Source organism: Ruditapes philippinarum, unplaced genomic scaffold, assembly GCF_026571515.1.
Source record: "Ruditapes philippinarum isolate M1 unplaced genomic scaffold, ASM2657151v2 ctg671_1_1_1_1, whole genome shotgun sequence".
Lineage (NCBI taxonomy): Eukaryota > Metazoa > Mollusca > Bivalvia > Venerida > Veneridae > Ruditapes > Ruditapes philippinarum.
Window position 1 is genome coordinate 297797 of NW_026857357.1, and position 16061 is coordinate 313857.

General features: G+C 32.0%; 1 protein-coding gene across 1 annotated transcript; it reads right to left on the reverse strand.

Annotated features, from left to right (window-relative positions):
• Nucleotides 1-237: 237 nt before the first annotated feature.
• On the reverse strand, nt 238-12075 carry LOC132749473 (uncharacterized). Its single transcript, XM_060739225.1, has 9 exons — nt 11971-12075; nt 10437-10484; nt 7649-7749; nt 6445-6516; nt 5552-5702; nt 4418-4533; nt 3637-3705; nt 2514-2679; nt 238-872 (listed from the first exon to the last, which is right to left on the reverse strand). Exons 1-9 carry the CDS (start codon nt 11975-11977, stop codon nt 346-348), a joined length of 1257 nt encoding a protein of 418 aa, XP_060595208.1. The 5' UTR covers nt 11978-12075; the 3' UTR covers nt 238-345.
• Nucleotides 12076-16061: the final 3986 nt, after the last annotated feature.

The following is a 16061-nucleotide window of genomic DNA, read 5'->3' on the forward strand; positions in this document are numbered from 1 at the left end:
GAGTTTTCAACATGAGAAAGATACCTTTGATCCGTGTTTCGTCCATCATTTACTGAGATGTTTACTACATACTAAGTTAGAACAGGTTAGTATATCTGATCTTGTGTAACACCGCTTTCAATAAATAGATGGACTTGCAAACGAATTGCAAAATCATTGAATATAAATTTGCATACATTAAAATCGATATAGTTTAGTTAAATATATTTCAAAATGAACAAAACTTCAAAAAATATTGGAGAAATATCATCACCATTTTATTCAATTCACATTTATACAACGCATTGAACACATGCTTATGTACATTATAATTAATTTCAATGAATAAGAACATATGGTTAGCAATTAGCCAATAATTGCCGTAGTATTTGTCGATGCAGGAGAGCTTGCGCCTGCAACAACGACGGTTGCCGTCACAGGTTTTGGTGGGTTTGTAGGTGGGTTTGTAGGCGGGTTTGTAGGTGGGTTAGTAGGCGGGTTTGTAGGAGGCTTTGTAGGTGGGTTTGTAGGTGGGTTTGTGGGAAGGTTTGTAGGTGGGTTTGTAGGAGGGTTTGTAGGAGGGTTTGTAGGTGGGTTTGTAGGCGGGTTTGTAGGTGGGTTTGTAGGTGGGTTTGTAGGAGGCTTAGTAGGTGGGTTTGTAGGAGGCTTAGTAGGTGGGTTTGTAGGCGGGTTAGTAGGTGGGTTTGTAGGTGGGTTTGTAGGAGGCTTAGTAGGTGGGTTTGTAGGAGGGTTAGTAGGGGGATTAGTGGGTGGCTTTGTAGGACCTGCTTTTGTTGTCTGTGCTACTGTTGTCGGTGGTGGAACCGGATTACCATTTTGTCTCAGCGTATCAAAATCTAGAGCACCGCCTTTCCATAAGTTGTATAGTCGGTCTAGGAAAGAATAATTTGTTATAGTTGTAACATATTTGCTTTGGAAATAAAATAGTCAATTTAGAGCTTAAAGGATTTCAATTTAGAAATATAAAAATTGATTCACCAAGAGTACTGAGTCTGGCCTTGGTCTATACAGGTTTGGTTCCTGGAGATTAATGCTTTACCGAGAAAGAAAACGTTTCTAGAGACATTTGCCTATGAGTGAGACTAAAAATAGAATTTGAGCAGCACACTAAATACCGTATTCCAGTATACACTGGACAAGGTGCTTGAATGATTTAGTGCTAAAATATTGCCTTTTCACCCAACGGAATGAACTTAAAAAGGTCTAATTCATCTTAACACAGATATATGTGTGTTAATGAATGAAAAATGTAAGAATCGTCGGGTAAAAAACGATATTTTTGTCTATTATGTGATCATGATTTCTTCAAGCGTTCGAGGTACTGCTCCAGTCCTGTAATGAGTTAAATCATTTGCATATAGATATTTATCAAGTTCAATTTTATAAAAGATATGACAAATTAACTCCTTTAGTATCTTACTGATTATAAGTCTTGATTTTACTTGAGCATCTCTTTATAGATGTTTAGAATTATGATTAAAATGCCTTAAATTAGTAGTATTTCTACATCCCCATGGGCTCGCAAAAGAATGCTTTACTGTTTTAAACATTTTGAACGTGTCACCTGGTTTATCCTACTGATTGTTTTCTTATATTCAGTGATTGTGAGGCTAGTTTTTGTAGATTGCATGGGTATGTGTATTGAAAGTGTGACTACATTTGGTCATTGTGTGGCTACGTGTGGTGATTGTATGGCTAGGTTTGGTGATTCTGTGGCTAGGTTTGGTGACTGTATGGCAAGGTTTGGTAATTGTGTGGCTAGGTTTGGTGACTGTATGGCAAGGTTTGGTAATTGTGTGGCTAGGTTAGTTATTGTATGGCTAGGTTTGGTGATTCTGTGGCTAGGTTAGTTATTGTATGGCTAGCTTTGGTGATTCTGTGGCTAGGTTAGTTATTGTATGGCTAGGTTTGGTGATTCTGTGGCTAGGTTAGTTATTGTATGGCTAGCTTTGGTGATTCTGTGGCTAGGTTAGTTATTGTATGGCTAGGTTTGGTGATTCTGTTGCTAGGCTAGTTATTGTACGGCTAGGTTTGGTGATTGTATGACAAGGTTTGGTAATTGTGTGGCTAGGTTTGGTGATTGTATGGCTAGGTTCGGTGTTTGTATGACAAGGTGTGGTAACTGTGGGGCTATGTTTGGTGATTGTATGGCTAGGTTCGGTGTTTGTATGACAAGGTGTGGTAACTGTGGGGCTATGTTTGTGATTGTATTGCTAGGTTTCTCGGTTTGGTAATTGTGCGGTTATGTTTGATGAATGTTTGGCAAGGTTTTGTGATTGTGTGGCTATCTTTTGTGTATGTGTGGCTTGGATTTATGAATGTGAGGCTCAGTTTGGTGAATGTGTGCGTGCTGAGTTAATTGAAAAATGCTTTCAATTGTTGATCTGTTTATTTAAACCGGTTCTAGGAGTTAATGTAACTGTCTTCTTGCCCTTCTAACAATTTAGAAAAAGACATTCAGTTAATACGGAATATCTAATCCATCATTGTTGTGGCATGAGAAAATAACTCACCAAGAATTTCCTCGCAAGTGCCACTGTTACAAAGTCCGTCACCACAACACGCGGTACATTGCTCGGTGGCCGCACGCTTACCAATATTCCCACACACATTAACATCTGGGTTCGTCATACACTCATCCTTCCTTTTGAGTGCTTCTTTTGTCAATAATGTACAAATCTAAAAAAATTTTGAATTAGATTAGTTTGCAATATAGATTGTTTTCTTATTGTCCATTTGTACATTGGTTGTCCAAATACCACTATGACTGCCAATATTAGGGGGTCTATATTGTCATGTATGTCGATATAAAGATTTTCATATCACATTGACTTTGGAAATACATCTACAATACTAAGATATACCCATTATTTTGAGACAAGTACAATGGTACCTGGAGAGTCGTCCAACACAATATTGCAGCTGGGTCATTATATCTTCTTGTGTAAACTTTTAATTCTAGTCCTATTTTATCGTCCCTTTTGTCTATAGAAAGTATTATTACCTTCTTTAGTACATTCTTGTTTCACATTTTTGTCATTTTGTTTTTAAGAGTCTAACTGAACAAAAGATTTTGAAACAAATTGAGCTTTGCCTGACTGATAAATAGGTTCATTAGGAACCTTTTCACGAAGTTGTGACTTCTATTGTGTTAGAATCAGCTGAGACGAACAATTTCGTAAGAGGTAACGTGTACAATAGGATTTTTGTACGCACATAATTAAATATTTTGGAGTATATTTATACTGTCACATAAAAAAGAATATTTTTGAATGGCCAGATGAAATAAGAATATTGCGGAAATAGAAAAAAGTAGGTCAATTTATTACGCGCTTATGCTTAACATATTTAGAGTAAGTTTGAGACCATTCCTTCAAAGTTAATTGTTTCATAATGTATATGTCATGACAAGAAACAGTATTTTGGTATTTATCGAAGAAAGGTATGCTATGGTTTGCAAGACTATATAAACGTTTTATCGTTTTATCGAAAGTGTCGAGCAAACCCCAAAAAATATTCGTCCACTGGTTTCATTAACAGTATCTGCCAAGAAAGAAAAAGTTTTGAAAATATTGATAAAAAGGAAAGTTTTAAAATAAGCGAATAAAGATAATAATTTCAAAACAAGCTACCTACAAGTTTTGGAAGACATGTATATCTATAGCTGTCAGTTCCATCGAAATCGAGTCTTTTGGATCCACAAGCCTGAAAAATAAAATCCATATTGTTATTTCAATAATAAAATTCGCCCTCCTCGATCCACCAGGGTGACTTATCTCGACTCTGCCCGCTGCCCGACTGTGTGACTTGTTTATGCCTTTCGCGTTACCTTGGTGATCTCTCTGATTAAACCTTCATTCTTGAATTGATCATTAAATTTGTTTGAGTTCATATGAGTCAATATAGAGAATTGCAAATAATATGTTAAAATATATTCGTAGTATGATTTTGATAGTTACTCCATAGCCAGTCGGCGATTACAGAATGATTCTACCTACCCGACCAGTGCAGACGAAAGATCAATCGGTACTACATCCGTGTCGTGTTATCTTGGTCAGCACTTTTTACAGTCTGTAAGTATTTTATTTTCCCCTAAAATTCTAAATGGTTTTGTCCAGATTGAGAATGACCAAGTCTATTGAAGTTATTATGGGTTGTTTGTTCATCTTTAAAGGTTAAAGATAAGATCAGATTATAAAACGCAACCTCCATATTTTGAAAAGTGAAGACGCAGCTCAAGCAAACCAAACCTGAAACATTTTTCAATTAACAGTGTCAGGGCACTTTTAAAAGATTCAAATTTTCACAACTTTGTTTTCAATTGCTTATCAAATACTTTAAACATTTTGATCTTGTTTATCTGTGTCAAAATGTTTAAAAGCTCAAATTTAACAGTACAGATCAATTACATAGTTACCTCATTCGGTTGACATGTGGTTTCGGACAAACAGTCCACTGGCCTATCGACATCGCCTTGTTCAGAGTCCGACTTTGTATTATCGCAAAGGTAACACCTTGTTGAATTTGTATCGGCTGAAATGTAAAGCGAATTAAATATGATTTATATTGGTTGTAACATCTGGAGGGTATAAAAGCTTTCACTGTCGAAGATTGAAACTTTTTTAGGCTGGTGCTACGGCATTACATAAATAGGTATACTTTGTCAATTGCTTCTCAATCGCAGTCATTTATTTGGTTTAAAATGTTTACGTGAGAATACGATTAAATGGTTAGATTATAGTAATTATATATCAAGATTCAAGACTGAATGGGGCATAAACAATTTTATTGCCATCAGCCATAACCGTGTTAAAATATTACAAACACATAAACACTTTTTTTTAAATAAAATGAAAATGAATTAAAATGAAAAAAAAAGTAAAAAAAAGTAAAGAAAAAAAAAATGAAATAAATAAACCTATGCATTACACTCATAAACATCAGAATAATTCAGTATATAGCAACAAAATATAACAAATTGTGTTGGAAATTAGTTAAAATCAGTTACCAGTTAATGTTCATGCTAAAGTTGCATAGTACATGTGTGATTTTCTGTACTGCATTTTGTATGTTACGAAACTATTCATTATAAAGGAACGGACATATCTAAAGTTTGTTAATACACTGCTTTTAAAAAAATGGATGCGTATATAATGTAATTCAAAATATTTTTTCAATTCTCTTTTTATAAGCATTTTAACAATCGATATTATTTTTTGCTTGTAATGAAGTATATAATAATGCACGGGTTATTGTTCAAATGCTTTGTAATTTATCATTAGGCATAATTAGGTATATTATATATTATATTATTATATGATTATATTCCTGCGCATTTGAACTCGAAACTCGAACCGTGCATTATTTTACAAACAATGCACTCAAAATTGATTACCTATTTCCTAAATAATGTACATGTATATGCATTTATAAAAAATGACACCACTTACTTTTCGTAAATGTAAATGAACAACTAAATGAACAACTATATCTAAATGAACTGATATAGATTGATCATCTTTTCAAAAATTTGGGTGAAATCGAAGCTTACTATATTTTATCCCGCACAGTCTGGCGTTACAATCAAGACCTCCAGACTTCCGCTTTAAATCACAACATCTTGAGCAAGCTACAAGGTCACCTCTCTTATGTAAATCACGCCTTCCTATTGATGGAGATCCGCCCACACCTGATTTGCATACCTAAACATAAAACATTTCCATATATTATTTAATTGAAATACTTTCTCAAGCTGTGTGTTTATTATAAACAGGGACCAAAAATATTTTGGTCCCAGTGATAACTTCAGGAGCATCACAGGATTTGTTGAAAATTGAATTGGTAAACTAACTAATTGTTAAAGAGTATTATTATTAATTTTACTACATTTATTATTATTCATGTATAATATTTTATGGGACACCTCTAACCGTCATTTATTCTTAGATTTCACGTGAAGTGCCTCCTTGCATCCTAAACTAAAGTCAATTTTAACGAAATTGATATAATAAGAGAGTTACATTTCTTTTCAATTTTCGCGTAAATTAATTTTTTTTAATTTTCGCGTAATTTCATTTTTTTACCTTTGACATAGATATATTTTTTCAATCAATTTTAACTATCAAAGGTTAGATCATTTTCTTGCCATTGATCAATACAGCTTGGACGAATGAATGTGACAAACTCATTCCATACAAAAACGGCGCTTCACTTTCACAAGGAACTGATTACTTATGTACATGCCCAAGCAGAGGTTCAGTGCAAATGACCATAGAAAGGATTTCATGATCAATCCTATACCGCGACGCCAGATTCACAGTGTAAAATTTTACCTATTGAGCTAACCGGATGGCTTGCCGTGAAAATTTAGTATGCTACAGACTTATATACCAACATATTAAACATTTATATATCCACTTATTAAATATGTATATACCAACTTACACTTTTTGCTCGGCATCCACCAGTGTAAACTACTGTAAGTTGGTCAGTAATTAGTTCGTCCATATAACAGACCTGAAATTAAATTTAATTTAAAGTTAAATCATCCATCCATCTATCCATTACACTTTTGTTTCATGTTGGGTAAATACATGGAAATCATTATTACTTGATTATTAGTAATAATTTTTGCATTGGCAATTATGTTACGCAACTAAATTTTAGCCGAAAGAAAAATACATGTATATGGACTGTAAAATGAAAAACAGGAGAAAGGCTTAATCAAGTCATTTGGAACATAATTAAATAATTAATATTTTCTTCAGCGATTATATTAACATTCATCAAATGCACAGTAATCAAAACGATTTTTACCAGTCTAAAATGCCCAGAAAGGATAATTCATGCATATGGTGTCTAAACCATTTTAGTTACAAAACATATAGTCCAGGCTGTTTTATTTAAAATTTGAATAAGAATTAAAATCAAATAATAATTTAAATATGCTGTATGGTGATATTTAAGGGCAAAGTCCAACATTTCGTTGTATAGTTATGTTTATGGCACATCACTTCAAGCTGTATCTATAACATGAGCGGCGGGATACTGCTTTATATGACAAATCTGTTGACTAGAAAATATTTGTTATAGTGACTGAAGTAGGTACCCATTTATATTTATGTTAGGTAGATAAGCTTATAATATAAGGTATGATTTTTTATTGACATATATAAACCAAACCACTAGGCGTTGGTTATTTTGCTAACATTCATTTAAAAGTTTTTATATATCCATTTAGCCTGTCAATTATCTTTATAAATCTAAGTTCCTTTATTTGAGGAGAACAATGAAATTACTTCATAAATTGTCATTTCAATCAAAGGTCATTAAACAAAGTTTTTATTTATGCTTACGTTTGAGTTCTTATAAAGATCATTACCTAATCGGAGCAGTATCTTAGACCCGAGTTATTTATAGAAAAAGATAATAACCTCATTATTAGGACCCGAGCTATTTATAGAACAATACAATTATATCATAATTGAGACCCGAGTTATTTATAGAACAAGACAATTATGTCATAATTGAGACCCGAGTTATTTATAAAATTAGACAATTATGTCATAATTGAGACCCGAGTTATTTATAGAACAAGACAATTATGTCATAATTGAGACCCGAGCTAATTATAGAACAAGATACTTACCTCATCATCAGCGCATTTCTGGGAACCAGAACAAAAGTCAAGACTGGCAACTCTGTCACATTTTTTACACGTCAAATCCGACGTCTGTCCACTTACTGTAACTGTAGAATGTATCATGATGATAGAATATGTCATATTTGACGGAATAAAAGTCCCAGGGGGACCCGCCCCATTGGCGGTAACGAGGCTTGTCGAGGTACGCTTTTTCCAATCTGAACCGCAACTGCATATCAGATATTGTTTTGGGTGCATATTCTACCATATTCTATCATACTTCATATTCTTAACTTTAATGAAACAAATCTTGATGGAATTTAATGTCAATTGATCCAATTCTATTTTCTTACAATAGCGTATGAATTCATGACGGCAAATTGACCTCATCCAAAGCACGCAGTTTCATCTTAAATACAGGGAAATGACGTAATTTTAACGACGTTCATTCATAAAATGCGCTTAAATGACGCCATTGTATAGAATATGAATCATGTGGCAACCCCAATACAAGATGGAATTTCCGGCATGGGTAAAACTAATGGGAACACCATTCCGATATGCAGACTGTTATGCTGAATGGTCGGTATGGACAATCTTTCAAATACGGCCATATATAACTTAGTAACGAATTTACAAATGCTGCATTTTGATAAGAGGAACGTTTTTCATTTATGCAGCAGCCGTGTTTATTGATAATATGAGTTTAACGATTGTCCAATGAAATTCGACGTAACAAACATTATTGATAATGATCCAACGTAATTCATCCTTTCATATATGGACATCAATTAAATGAAATTAGGTCAATGTTTAATGGAAATCGGATGATGGTGTTCATTAAAGATGAATTTAAATTGTAGGTATAGTGTAAATTGCATATGAAAATGTTGGTATAGTTTAGATTACATATTAGTGGGTCGCGAAAATACATGACAATGTTATCTTAAACCGCAACTTTTTTACACGCGCCCTTTTGACAAATGTTTTTATTGAAATCATTTTAGCAACTCGATATGATTAGCATCAATTTAGTTTTTTTTAATGTTTATTTGATTTTTTTCATCATTTTTTGTTTTATTATATAAAAAACACTTTTCTGGGTATGTGATAGATAGACTATTATTTTCGTGTCGGTTCATTACTAAATTTATTGATCTCCCCAGATGCTCGCACAATATAATTTTACTCGACCCATTCAATAAGTTCAGTATTGAACCTATACTCATTCAATATCCATTTATTACTCAAACAGTCCATATTCATTATTAATTACATCAAATTTACAATAATAAATGTTTATTAATTTTATTCATTAATGTAAACATTTTAATAGCATAAATAGGAAATTATGTATAATTTGTTATATACTGTTACAACACTTTTATGTGACTTAATTATACATTGATGACATAAGAATAAATCAAATATATGTCAATTTATATCAGTATTAGGTAACCTCAACTTGGATTTCCTTATCTCTCCACATTACTTTAATGGTGATAAGTGATAAAATATGACCTCATTTTATGATGACATGACCTATTTGAACATTAAGGAACATTGTTTAAAGGAAATAATATTTCATATTCATTTCGTTATATCGGTCATTAAGTTTACAATTAGATAAGATAAATAGTTTTAACTTAAAGCGGTATAACGGACACAAATCTGAATTGAATATAAGATAATTGAAGTATCATGCCCACCAAGTGTAAGCCGGTGCCTCATAATACCGAGGTACTTAACAGTTTAACACAGACAACAAAAGTTAGAAGAATAAAATACGGGAAAATACGTTGAATATTGTAGCAAAGACATGTCAATTATATCATTGTTTATTCCATTTAATGTTTGCATGTAAGCAATTATGTACACAACATGGCTATTAACATGTATCTACTGACTAGTTCTCACAATAATATTTCCAAGGCAATAACAATTTAACAGTTTCAAAAGCAAAACCAATAGTAATCTTTATTTGTTTAGTGCATTTTTATCCTGTCTGAAAGTGTGGATTTTCTCTATGGCATCATGCATGTACCAAATATCTAAATGGTTGTTTATTAAAGACAATTGTCTTGAAAGATATGAAAACTAAAAGTAAAATGGTGAAATAATATACTTGGTTCTTAATCTGAATAAAATAATAAATTTTCTCCGTCGTATATGTAGCATATCAATAACAATACAATTAAAAAGAAAAAAGTTTAACTACAGGCAGTTGCATGAGGTCTAGGAGACACTTGAGACTGTTTATCCCTTGTATCTTGGAATTATGGGTACCTTGGAAGTATGAGGCACCAGTGTAATTGGTAAGGGCACAAGTCAAATGAACTTAATTTTTTTGTCATAATTGTATTCAATTTTGTATTTTCCGATGCAAACATAATCAATTATCCATTTGACCAACGGACATGTTTCAAATGATTATTTAGAATGTATGGGCAGTGGCGGATTCAGGCAAGCAGCCCCTCTCCCAGCTCAGCTCAAAGATACGTTCATGAACTGGGCTGGAATATGTTTTTGTCAGTTTCATGCCTTATTGGCTGTAGTGTACTCCCTTATCAAAACTTTAAATGCTGTCATCAGGTTGTTAATCAACTCCTTGGGGTAACGTTTAATTTTCAAAGGGAGTAGGGCAGTCTTTTGATATTTAGGCAGATTTTGTATTTTGTCCGTAACATTTTCCACACCATTATGCTACTGTCAAGCTCTTGAAATAGATTACTTATTCAACTGTTTAACTACTTTCAATTTTATTTTGAGAATTAGAGGAAAATGTCAAACTCACCTGAGAAAAACGTAATTACAGACACGCTAATTATGGAATATGTAACTCCTGAAAAAGAAAGTACCAAAACTTGAACAAAGATTTTTTTTTTCGTGTTAATTTAAAGTTTGTTTTAGCTGATACCTGGGGCTTATATAACAAGCTTCATGTTCGAGGGTAGATATATAAAAGTATAGTTTTAGTCAAATCAAGCCCAGATAATGTTTTTTTTTATCTTCTTTAGAAAGGGCAAACGCGTGCGTTTTAAAATGTTGTTATTATGGACTCAGAACATGTGAGATACTTATCACCTAAACAAATATCATTTGACGTACAAAAAATGTGTCATAAAGATAGCAAAATGTAAACAAAATGATATTTTGTGATACTATCGAAATGCTACGTCATTATAAATGTATTCATTGCCAAAGAGAAGAAGAACTAAAAGATTAGTAATTCAAAATGGCCGAGGTGTAAAAATTGTAATATGCTACAGATGATAAAAATGTAAGTAAAAGCTAAATAAATGCTTTTAGAGTTAAATGGGCCTTAAAAAGTACAATGATCGCATTACAATAAACGTTAGACAATTTCAAGAAATCATATAACATTACCCAATTACTTATCCTCTAAGATAATACGTCGAAATGTTCTTGTGTCTGATTGCCCCGATAATTCGTAGCGTTCAATGATATACAAGGTGTCACAGTTTCATCTACATGTGATTAATTTCAATTAAAAACATATATCTTTTAATGCTTATTCTACATCTGGATAAGATTTTTTGGGTTGAATTATGGAAATAATATTGGGCTCATGCTATATGTTGTAATGTGACAGACCAGGTTTATATGTAATAATGTGACAGACCTTAGACATGGCCTATTGAAATCTAAACTTTAAACTAAAGGTCGTCTAACGCGATGAAATTGAAACTGTTTTAGACCCAGTTATTTTGAAAAAAAAACTTCAGACTCTGTAGACTGGTAGAGTGCCATAGTAAAATGCAAAATACTGACCACTCCACTGGCACCGACCAGCTGTGGCAAAAACAAACAGCTAGATACGCAGGTGGTGATATTTGTTTTTAAAGAAATCGGTACCATGCGCATATTTCTTTATATTGCTATGGCCATGATGCTCAAATTTCTAAAAAAAAATCCAAAATTATTGAAAAAAAACAACTTAAAATTTGATGCCCTTGAATGTATTTGGTGATTGTAATAAAGTGCTTGGCACCTTAAAAAATTAAGGGTTCAGGTACACGACAAGTTTCGTTTCATAGTTTAATAAATGTTGTACGAAAATAATCAGTACTGTTAAAAAAAGTATTTGGGAATTACACATAAAAGCATTAATAACGTAGGGTCTTATATAATATAAACGGCATTATTGATAATTGTAGCAAATAAGACAATAAAAACAAATATCTTCTTAAAACACTTAAATAGTAGTACTATATAATAATATGTCTATATTTTATGACAGAAGTATAAATATAACAATAAATAAAAATAGGAAAATAAAAGTAAAGTAATAAAAGATAACGCCGAACCTTTCATGATCTTCTTTGTTGTGTATATGCCTAAACTCTACAAACATGTGTCAAATTTTACATATATAACAATGAACTTATCTTTGACATCACGGAATTAGGTCATAGCAAGGTTATAGAGGGCAACATAAAGATCGTCTGCTATTACATAAGAGGCAATATTTTATTAAGTCACCTATTATTTTCAATTAAATAAAATGTATAGTTGCTAAATATCTAGTGCAAGCTATCATTAAAGAAGGACTTATATCTATAATAAGTAACAATCCTTAAAATGTATCCATGTATTGTCTTGCTTTCATCATTCACGTACTAAAGCTCTCTTTAATATCAACCTGTAAAAATTATTATATATATCTGACTTCAAGACGTATAAATAATTGTATAAATGTGATAGGTGTCAGTAGGCCCATTGGGCCGGGTGTTCTGATAATTGTCTTCATTATTGTATATTGTATTGTTTAAAACACATGTCACTTTATTAAACAATTTACTTATTTTACTTACTTACTGTATACAAGATGCTATTTGAATTTAAAAAAAGCAAATGGTATGTATGTATCAAGCTTGTATATTCCCTTAAATGATGTGTGGTGATTGAACAGGAACGCCTTTATTATATACGGTATGTTGATTGTTTTCTTTTTGACATTGGTATGATTAAACTGCAATAATGATCGGTTCTTAAATCTGCAGTCCACGACTTATGATTTGTTTCGAAAAAGATTTTTTCTTCTTCTGAATATCCACTCAAAATAACATTTGAATTTCATAAACACCATATAGTAGTTTTTATGACCAGACTCCAGGTTTATATGGCAGATTCCCTATAAATATCCTTTGTACTTTGGTCTTCCGGTTGAAAAGTCTGGTACCCGGAACTAAACACAAAATTGTAACATATTTTGTTTTAACCATGCAGTGCAAAAACGCAAAGAACATTCATAGAACACCAGTCACCATTACTAGTACACTTACCTCTTTCAAAATTTAATATTTTAGTAAATAATCGGTCCGGCAAATAAATCTATTTCACTAATTCGTAAAATCTTTTCTAAATATTTAACAATATCTGTATAATGAATTAATTGTATGACAGTTCTGTCCAACTATCCATTAGCATTCTGGATAGTCTTGGTTAACATCAAGAATTATAAATAATGAAACTCGTACTATTGATATATCATTTGTAAACCCTGATGTTTCACTACCATACGTTTTTATATTGAAATCACTTATTCATCAAATAAATCGAGTTTTTGATTAAATGATACATATACGTAAATTCATACATGTATATAGATACAATTTTTAATCTTTAAAACGGATTTCTGAGCTTGACCAGCCAAAACCCTTTGAGCTGTGCTTAATGAAACAAACACATGAAAAAACATACCTTATTATGAGCAATTAATTACAATATCAATAATTTTTCTATAACAATATAACAAAGATTTATTATTAACAATAGCTTTTCCTGAAAATCGTAAGTTTTGTTTTTTGTTATGTTTAATTTTAGTTTCCTATTACTACAGTAATCACTCGAAACATTTAAACCATGTCGTGAATCTTTTGGATGAATTAGCAAATTGAAACACCAATGCCTTCATACAATAGAAGAAATATTTTGAAATCATATAAATCCGTACACGTCTTTGTAGAACCTTTCCTGTAAAATGTGATTCTGTTCACATCATTTGGTAGCGACGATTGAATTTGAGTGGTTGCTGAGAAGAAGTCCGGACAAAGGAGGAGTTGAAAGACAGTTGAGGGGCATTAATTTGTATAAAATAATCACTGTACCTACCGGAAATTGCTACTTATCTGCAAACATGTTCTTTGTAGTAAAGCTTCCTGTGGTGATTTGATACAATCTATTCGGTGGTTGCGGAGAACCAGTAAATACAGAAATAACAGCCAAAATATTATTAAAGGGACATAATTTTGTGTAACAAATCATTGGGAAGGAACAGACTGCTTATTTGCTCATCTGCTCTTGATAGTGAAGCTTTCAAGTTTCGTTGAATTCCATTCAGTGGTTGTTGAGATATAGTCCTTGCATAAATTATAGCTGAAAAATTAAAGACGAAACTGGAAAACCATAAAAGGACATCGCTTTGTGAAAAATCATCGTGTCAAATTTTTTATACATTTTTTTTCCAAATCATACAGATAAGATTTTCTCTTGATAGTGAAGCTTTCGATGAAGTGACGTTGAATTCCTGAGTAGTCGCTGAGAAGTACTACGAACAAAAACATCTGACAGACGGACAGTGCGAATACTATAGCCGCCCTTCGAAGGCATAACAATAAACAAACATCCCACTTCCGGAAAAAAACCCACAAAAAAACAACAACAACAAAAAAAACGTGCTCCTTTATAACACAAAATAATATATATTAATAATTTTATTTGGAAATGTGATGCTTCTTCAAGGTATTTAGGGCGTGCGTTCCGTGATTGCTGCTCTTCATTGTAACATTGAAAACTTTTATTATTTCTTTAGAAATTCTGCAATCGTATTTCCTATCATCTATTAGAGTATTTACTTTGTAACAAAGAAGGCGTGAGAAACGTACCGAATATATCACATGTAACCTGAGGTTAACAAGTTAAATAAAAAGACATAATCTCACGAAGTGCTAATGGCGATACGTCATAGTAAAATAACTACACAAACATTATCTGTGTTTAAATGACAGTTAAAGATCCTGTATGTTATAATTAAGGTTGTTAACACACTTAAGTGAAATTGTATACATGTATATAATCATGCTTCTAAAACAATTTTCAAAAATTGAAGAATATGTAAAATATATACTGCAAATATTTGTCCGCTTTATATGTAATCATTTAAATATATGCATTCATTTCTTATCGAAAAAAATTGACTTAGACTTTAGAGAAAATAAATTTCTTATTTCCTCCCTTTTTTACATGATATGTAAATTCTGTAATGTCTTTACAAATAATGCTTTTGGAACTTATATTGATATTTGAGCATTACATTTATGGTATAAAAACCATAAAAACATTGAGTTACAGGATCTTTTAACTTAGATTGCATTTGTGAAAAATGATATGCCACTGCATTAATACAACATTTGAATGTCGAAACAGAAGTAGATCCTTTTTGTTTCTATACAATTGAATTTTGCCATAATGCAGTAGGTTCTAGTGAATTGTGGGGTCAATGTCAGATGTGTTCTTATCGAAAAAATTGACTTAGACTTTAGAGAAAAAAAATTTCTTATTTCCTCCCTTTATTTACATGATATGTAAATTCGGTAATATCTTTACAAATAATGCTTTTGGAACTTATATTGTCATTTGAACATTACATTTATGGTATAAAAGCCATAAAAACATTGAGTTACAGGATCTTTTAACTTCGATTGCATTTGTGAAAAATGGTATGCCACTGCATTAATACAACATTAAAACGTAGAAACAGAAGTAGATCCTTTTTGTATTTTTCTACACAATTAAATTTTGCCATAATGCAGTAGTGTCTAGTGAATTTTGGGGTCAATGTCAGATGTGTACAAAGGCCAGAGTAAAATAATTGATTCAAAATAAAATATTCTTACTTAATAAAGTTTAGACATTTACGTTAATGTATTAAACTTTAAAATACAATTACAGTTACTTTTGAAATACCATCTTTTGCATTAAGCATTACATATTTCTGAAAGCATAAAAATGCTTTAATTTAACGATTTCAAAACCATCATAAGAGACAATGTTTAATATTTAAACTAATCTATACTACCGTTTTTTACCCGTTACACGATAAAAAGGTATACATTGCGTGATTGATAATGTCTTTATAATGTGCTCAAATCATTCCATAAATATCTTTGAAAAGCAAACATCTCTATTGCCAGAGGTTTTGACCCGGTTTTCGAATCGTTTTCTTTCTTTTGTAATATTGCATAAAGTACACATGTATAAGAAAGATGAGTTGTTTCCCTTCCATTATTTAACTCATGAGCTGTGCGGGGAATGATTTGAAGGAAAGGCATGGCATCCTGGAACAGGGCCAATTTTGACTAAAAGCTATGATCTAAATAGATGTTTACTAGACAAC

Excerpts from the sequence above, each read along its gene's own strand:
- LOC132749473 (XM_060739225.1), bottom strand. Across the intron at positions 4,534-5,551 it reads ACTGTGCGGGATAAAATATA|CCGATACAAATTCAACAAGG; the intron begins GTAAGCTTCGAT and ends TTTACATTTCAG. Across the intron at positions 3,706-4,417 it reads CCACATGTCAACCGAATGAG|GCTTGTGGATCCAAAAGACT; the intron begins GTAACTATGTAA and ends TTTATTTTTCAG.